This window comes from Chenopodium quinoa, unplaced genomic scaffold (genome assembly GCF_001683475.1).
Source record: "Chenopodium quinoa cultivar QQ74 unplaced genomic scaffold, ASM168347v1, whole genome shotgun sequence".
NCBI lineage: Eukaryota > Viridiplantae > Streptophyta > Magnoliopsida > Caryophyllales > Amaranthaceae > Chenopodium > Chenopodium quinoa.
In genome coordinates, this window is record NW_018742461.1 from 2,355,246 (window position 1) to 2,362,931 (window position 7,686).

Sequence of the window (7,686 nt, forward strand, 5' to 3'; positions counted from 1 at the left end):
TGAAAGTTGATTTTAATGAAAAGTTTGTAAAACTTTCAATAATTGAGATTACACAAGTGGTTGTGTACTCTGTAGTGCGGGTGACTAAGTGCCATGAAGCTGCGATGCCTTGTCTAATCGGAGCCCCACTCTACAATCAATCATGCTTCTTTCCACATTTCACTTGCCATTGTCGTAGCTTAATCACAAAAAGTCAATTTTTATTTTTTATTTTTTTTTGTCAAAATGTTTCATTTATTTAAAAACAGAGAGAGTACGTAAATTTTAGGTTATATATTCGTATGATATATATAATATGAATATCTTTTTAATAATAAATCTGCTTAATTTTCTATAAGTAGTTGCTAAAAGACTAACTATCATATTGGGAGGAAAAGATTACATTACATCGAAATTATATTTTTCATAGGAAAAAAAAATATTATGGTGAATTAAATATTTTCTAAGATGATTTGACAAAAAAAAAAAAAATGTTTTAAACGGGAAAATTTTAAACCATAAATTGACACCTGTTAATTTTTGTTCACCTTTAGAATATAGTTATAGTTATAGTTATAGTTTAGAGTCATTGAGCATAATACGTTTCCAAAAATTATTTTAATTTTACATTCCACCTATCTTTAAATTATTAATTTTTCTGTTGGAATTTCTCTTTTGTTAATGTAACAAAAATACAAAATCTATCTACCCCTTCTTTAAATATGAGAACTTTAGCTACTGTTGAAAATGAATAGTGTCTGTTTTGCCCTTCCTCTTCTCTCTACATGAACACTGAAATGGCTTCCCTCTCATTTTCTCTCCTTTCCCTCTGCTTTCCCTGTACACACATGGCTACAATCCCTTTTCTTTTTCCCCTATTCTCTTTCTCTCTTCTATACCTATTCTCTTTCTCTCTCCTCCATGAGCAGCGTACTCTGAGCTTTCTTTCTCTTCTTGATTTCTTGTTTTCCCTCTTCATTCCCTTTCATTTCTACTTTGACTGATCTTAATTTGATACTTTGTGGTTAAATTTTGATTTCGCAACTTCATACTTTGTGGGTTAGGGTTTTCTTTTTCCGATTGAACAATTTTTCCATTGCTGTAGATGAACTTAGCTTTAGTGTTTTCTCGAATTTACAAGATAGCTGCCATTTTTGTAAAGCACTATCTTTGCATGTATGCTGATCTTGCTCGTTGACCTAACTTTCCTTTTTTGGCGTTTTGGATCAGGCGGAGGAGGAAATCGCCGCCGCCGGTTATGGTGGTGGTGGGTTTAAGGTGAGATTTGGGGCTGATTATGATGTGGAATTTGGGGGTAATTCTCTCTTCTCCATTGAAGGCTTGAAGCACGTACTCTGAATTCTCCATTGGTGCGGCTTCGGAACTGTCTCATCAGTTGAACAACTTCTGAGGTAAGATCTTTCTTCTTCTATGTTCGTCTTCCAATTCCTGTGCATACTTGAATTCTCCATTGAAGGTTCGTTAGATCACTCTTTTTTTTTTTTTTTTTTAAATGTTTAATGTAAACCTTCTTTTCCCAGTAATCTGTGTGCCTCAAATGAATTGATATATTTTGACTTCTAACTCACTGCGATCAATTTGTGCTTCTATAAAATCTATTGCGTTATCAATCACTTGTGTTAATATTATAATACATGACACAGGATTTAAGAAAATGGTTACCCATTATCCTTCAGCTGCAATTTCCTGCACCGAAGTTGCACCTTATGCTGCACAAGTTTCGCAAGTAACAGTTGGTGATTCACGATATACTTATTCAGAATCTGCGATGCTTGGCCTAAAAAAAATTACATATTGTAAGTAAACAAAAATCTGTTTGAATTACTTTATACAGTATATGGGCTTTACAGGTGTCAAACTTTGTTTCTTGTTTACCTTTGCCTCTCTTACATATACCTCTGTATTGTCAAATGTTAAGGTTGCTTTAATAATGTTTGATTTTCAAATCAGTCAGCTCAATTAATGGAGGTTTTTCTTGAAATTGCTCGTAACAACACCAACAAGGATCTCGAGAGATGTGGGGTTCTTGGTGCTTCCCTTGTAGGATTCTTTTCTATTTCTTTTGTCTGTTTAATCTTAGTTGAAATTATATGCTTCAAGGACCTTTACTTCATTGTTACCATTAAGTGCTGCTCATCATCATAATCCATTAATCTTTGTTGGCTTGTGTACAAACTCCCTGTTAGCCTCTGTCCTTAAATATTTTGTAATCTTTCCTTTTTGGGATTTTGCATAATAAGTTTTACATTTTCTCTTGTATATATATCAACGCATCCCCTTTTACTTACTCTCTCTCTCTTTTTTTTATTTTTTTATTTTTTTTTAAAATTATTATATATATTTGTTTTACTTACTTAAAAATTCTAACATCACCATGGCAACCCAAAGTTTGAAGGTTGTTGACAAAGCTTGCTGGTTTATTTTTGCTGTAAAAAATAAATCTAATATCATTCGCTAATACCAAGCCAGCATTTTTGCATTAAGCCTGCTTTCTAGGATTATCTCCTTCATTTAAATTAGGGATATATATTAGCATTTTTGCATTAAGCCTACTTTCTAGAAAACAAATTTTTTGGAATTTAGAATTTTGAGTAAAGAGAGGAAAAATTAGGGATGCTGATGTTGATGAGGTCGGACAAAATGTCTACCTCTGCTACTCGCGTTGGCAGGGAAGCTTCTATATGAATTAATAAGAATACTACTGTTCTAATTCCGATTGTTTTTTTTTTTTTTTAATTGTTCAATTTATTTTATTTTTCATCAATTACTTCATTCTCTATCCTGTATTTTTCCTTTTCATTTTGTGATGCTTTTAACTTCTTCAGGACATCTGCAAAACCTTAGATATGATGAGTGAGATTGCAGTAGAAATGGAGAGACTTAATGCATCTCAAGAGATAATTTCTCCCCCAAAAAAACATTAATTTTGCCAAATTTTACTCTTCAATTCATTTTTTCCAATTTTTTTTTCAAATTGTTCACTTCACTGGTTTCCTTTTTGGTTTTTTTTTTACCCCAATCGAATTTTTTGTAAAATACTAATTTGATTTTACATTATGTTAAATTCAATCAGATTTGACATTGCATTTAATTATATCTTGCTATGACATTGCTATTTGGAATACGATATGCCGGGATCATATTTGAGGAATCTCTGGCTTTTAATAAGAGTGGAGTAGGTTTATCATGGCTGTAAGCTTGTGGGCTGTAAAAAGCATAGGGGTCAGTTTTTCTTTACTTGCGGAATTCCCTGGCAGTGTAATCTTTCTTCCTGGCAGTGTAATCAAGTTTGTATAATATGTGAATTGAATTGGTATTGTTTTTCTGGTGAAAAATTGATTGCAGAAATTGGTTCAACATCAGCCAACTCAGTATCCAACATCTGAAGAACTGAGTATTGGTAAAATCAAGTTCAAGGCCTTTGATTTGGGAGGGCATCAGATCGCTAGCCAGGTTCTACTGAAGGTATCCACTTTGTTAATAAAATCTTAGAATATTCATTTGCACAGTATGTATCGATCATACAAACAATCATACAAACTACACAGTTATATTGTGATTTATGTGGTAGATAAACCTAAATTAATGCTAATTTTTCTTTTTTTTTTTGGTCGAATTTGACAGATTAAAACGTCAAAAGTGTTATGTTGGATTTTGTGGAAAAATGAAATTGAGTAGATTTGAGTCACTTGTTGTTGTTGAGTTGTTTTGGAGCTTGTGAAATTAAGAGTTTGAGTAATGGAATGGGTTGTTGCTTATATATCGAATGGGTTCGGGGTTACCCATCTTATAAGCGAAAACCACAATAAAATATTGGCTTATATGTGAACTTTAACATGATTAAGGTATTTATTATCTGTGCATTCTGGTTTCAAGGTTTTGTTTGTGACTTTTCATCCTACGTTGTTGTTCTTTCGAACTTTATGTGTTGAGGGGTTGATATTGTGGTTGAATTGTCAATTAATAATGTCTTGTTTCTAGCACTCATAAGTGGTTCATATACCTTACAACATTACATGGTTAACATGCATGGTGTTGCTTTTAGCATAATTATATGCTTAAACTTTCTTTGAGTATGATATTTGGCTGTTGGTCTTATTATCAACTCTTAATTGTCCCATAAATGATTTTGATAATAGTGGATTTATAATTTGTATAGCTTTAATGTCATTGCAGTTGAGATAAGAAGATGAATTTGTATTGTTATGTGGGCTATGTTGAAGTATATTATCCAAAGGGATCCTACTTGTAATGTTTTGTTCTATGTTTGGGCACGATACTTGTGCATGATGGTAGGATTTAATTGGAGTTTTGCATACTCAAGTGATCAGTCTGACAAAAGTAAAAACTTCTTATACTTTAGTGTGCCTATTTGTATGATTGTGTTTGTGTAATGTTGCTTTTGTTTACCCTATATCATAGTCCGCCTTTGTAGTTGATGAAATCTCAATAAAGAAGGTGGACTCATGGTAAAGAGGTAAAGAACTGGTGGTGCAAGGATTACTTTAATGTTAAATAATGTGATACACAGTTGGTAGATGGCTTGTTTTGTTAATTTTTTTTTTTTCTTGTAATGGAGAAAGTAGAGGAGTTTTATTGCATCTTATAGATGTGGCATTGGGTGTGCTGTATGATATGGACAGGGAGAAAGTTGCAGCTCGTGGGGGTGTTTTTGTTTTGGCATTTGTATACACTGGGGGCAGGTAGTTACGTTCAGAAGGAAGGTTGTGAGAATGAGTTCAGACGGGGACAGGAGCAGGGGCAGGAGCAAAGGTAGAAGCAAGAGTCCAGTAGATCGAAAGATTCGTAGTGAACGCCAGTCATTTTGTAGTGCACCTTATGGAGAGACCAACGTCGGGGTTTCATGGACATTGTATAACAAATCAACACTCTTAACACCAGCATCATGGACATTTTCAAGCAGCTCCTTATATGACTGAATTAGTGGACATTGTTGGTCAACCCAAACGCTGTTAATGAACAAGATACAATTTTTTCTTTTTCCTTTTTTTTTCTTTTTTTTATAGATGTAACAAAGAACATTCCTCAATCCCCTCAAACACGACGACAACCTCATTGACGGCGGTGTAGTCGGCTGCGCTGAAATCGGAGGGGTGGGTCAGAAAAGCTACAGAGAATCTTAGCCTTCTGTTCATTCAATTAAGGTACAATTTTTTTGCTTTTTTCCCTGCAATTGTGGTTATAATGTCATATTAATTGGGTTATATGTGCGGGATGAATTGGGTTACTTTTATTGGCTTAAAAAAGAGATATTTGGGATCGAACAAAGACTACTACTATTGAAATCAATTATAAAATCAAAAAAATTCAAATTATACCGCATGAATTAGATATTTGTTTAGAAATTCTTGTCTTTGTTTTTGCTTGCTTCGGTTCTTATGTCAATTCATTGACATCCAAAAGCACATCCAAAACCAGAACAAAAATAACTTGATTTGACAGCCAAAACTGTAATTCATATATTGTTAACAAACTCACTCTTAGTGTCATTAAGAAACAAACACCCTTCCTAAGGTTCCTTCCCCAATCATATGTGAACCCTCAAATAACTTGATTTTGCTGTATCACCCGACTTCTCTAGAATGGAAAAACAATTATTTAATTCCTCATAAACATCATCAACTTTATTATTAATTATGATAAAGAAAAAAAAACCTGAGAGGAACAAATGGCTGGAATGATAAATTGCCTAAAGACTCACAGGTAAGAGTGAGATGAAAGGAAGTTCAAATAGCAAAAAATCAAGAGTAGGAACAGACAATGAACGGCCTTAGGACATAGCTAGCAATATCGAAGTATGACCACTTATGGCCTGAATTTTAGGGTACGTGGAAAAAACATAATGAGTAGAAAATGAAAGAGATGACAAAGAAGAGAAATTTAGAGGCTGTGGATGAAAAGCATGAGCAGTTTTGCTTTTTTCATGCAAATTTATTGTGTATATAGGTAAATATAAATCAAATAGTTTTATCAATAGAATGTACTAAGTATTTTAGTCCGAGTTTCTTGCAGGGAAATGGTAGTAATAAGAAGTATTTTAAGATGATTTATTACTCTCTGCACTAACTCTTTGCGTTAATTCCAATGTGGGTACATGTAGCTTCAAACAATATCCGAGGATTTTGAGCTGATGCTTTCTGTGTTTATGCTTTTCTGATATTTGTAGGATTTTTGCTGCTTTGTATTTTGATTGAAGATAATCAATGCTCATAGGGCATTAAAATAATAATTTAGTTTTGAATATGTATTTTTCCTTTCTAAAATTAGGTGGGAAATTGGAAGGATAAGTATGACTTCATGTTAGCCGACATTTTGAAGCAAAATAAAGTAAATAATTCAAGCATAAGATTTGATCCTGGGGTAGGACAACTGATTCCGATAGGTTTATAGCTGATTATGAGAATGATCATATTTCTTATTGTTGGTCTGCTTTGCAAAAGTTCGAGGCAAAAGAGAAGGAGACCGAGAAGGAGGCTCTTTAGGGAGTTAAAGCTCAAAAGGGTTCAGGCTCTTCATTCTCTTGTGGAGTTTGCTGCAGAACATTAAAGCCATTTTGAGCAAGTATTCTTGATACAGTATACTGTATAATGTTGGCTTTTGATAGGAGTCTCATTTTGTGGGATAAAAAAGAAGATTCCCAAGTCACCAAGTTTGCTCTTAAAATTGGCATTAAGAAGGACCTTAGTGAGTTTTTAAGTTCCCATGGAAAATTGGAGGGTTATTTTTATGAAGATCAAGGCAGAGCATAGTTCTATTACAATGCGAACTCAAGTTTGTCATTGTAGAGGGAGAGCAAAGAGAATATCTATCAAGGTTGATATTTTTCTTCTTGTATGTTTCATTCTCTATTTTTCTATTTCTAACCGGTTATATTCTGTTGTTCGTCACTGTTATAGAAAACTAATCAATTAGATTCTCATGTGGCCAGTGACATGCATGCTACATTGAACTTGGATGATGGATTATGGGATATGATTTTGTTGAAACGGCTATCATTTTGAGTCGGAATATGCCAAAACAGAATCATATACGGCTATCCCAATTGATCTCGACAATAGTTATATGATAATTAGTAGTTAACACTGAGTTATATTCTTTGGTGTCTTTGATTTCAGGCTGTTAACCTCACAGACAAGCTTCTTCGTCTGAAGTAGAAATTCACGGAGGAGAATCAATCTGAATGACTGAACCACCCAGCAGACATGCATCATCAAAAAGATCTATGAGCCCATTGTGGACAGACAATCAAATCGTATGCAGCCTCTCTTTTTGTTAGGTTACTGTTAATTTTGCGGTTCGTAGGACTCATTGTGGTTTGAAGAACCCATAATTGAATCTGCTTCTGAGAGTAAGGATCACTTAACATCAGTCTTAAATGCAAACAGGAAGACCTGACCTTTGTCAAGAGCGATGTTAGCCATTCTACCCTTTGCGAGCTCTGTCAAGGCATGAATTCTCTTATTTGTTGATTAATTAATAATATACTCAAGCTGGATGAATCCCTCATAGCTTAGTTTTTTAAAATAGATTTTAATTGCTTTGTTAAACTGTTTCAATTATACTTGATTAAGGTAAGGTTCTGGGTTTTGGATTAGCGAAGATTAGCGAATATTGCATTGTTCAAGAATCACCTGATAAACAACACTTTCTCTTTACATACATTGT

The 7,686-nt window shown here is 33.7% G+C and overlaps 1 protein-coding gene across 5 annotated transcripts; it reads left to right on the forward strand.

Annotated features, from left to right (window-relative positions):
- The first annotated feature begins 319 nt into the window (after positions 1-319).
- LOC110718694 lies at positions 320-7,686 on the forward strand. Of its 5 annotated transcripts, XR_002510949.1 has the most exons (8): positions 320-1,038; positions 1,210-1,391; positions 1,644-1,796; positions 1,951-2,040; positions 3,346-3,465; positions 4,644-5,165; positions 6,289-6,834; positions 7,137-7,686. XR_002510949.1 is itself a non-coding variant. In XM_021897582.1 (5 exons), the coding sequence occupies exons 3-5, from the start codon at positions 1,963-1,965 to the stop codon at positions 4,938-4,940; spliced, it is 495 nt and encodes a 164-aa protein (XP_021753274.1). In that variant the 5' UTR covers positions 650-1,391; positions 1,644-1,796; positions 1,951-1,962; the 3' UTR covers positions 4,941-6,282. The 5 variants fall into 5 exon arrangements, 1 of the variants encoding a protein (XP_021753274.1); XR_002510947.1 differs by having other exon boundaries at positions 321-1,391; XR_002510950.1 differs by having other exon boundaries at positions 322-1,391; positions 6,462-6,834.

Excerpts from the sequence above, each read along its gene's own strand:
- LOC110718694 (XM_021897582.1), top strand. The coding sequence starts at position 1,963 with ATGGAGGTTTTTCTTGAAATTGCTCGTAACAACACCAACAAGGATCTC. Across the intron at positions 2,041-3,345 it reads GGGTTCTTGGTGCTTCCCTT|AAATTGGTTCAACATCAGCC; the intron begins GTAGGATTCTTT and ends AATTGATTGCAG. Across the intron at positions 3,466-4,643 it reads CTAGCCAGGTTCTACTGAAG|GGAGAAAGTTGCAGCTCGTG; the intron begins GTATCCACTTTG and ends TGATATGGACAG.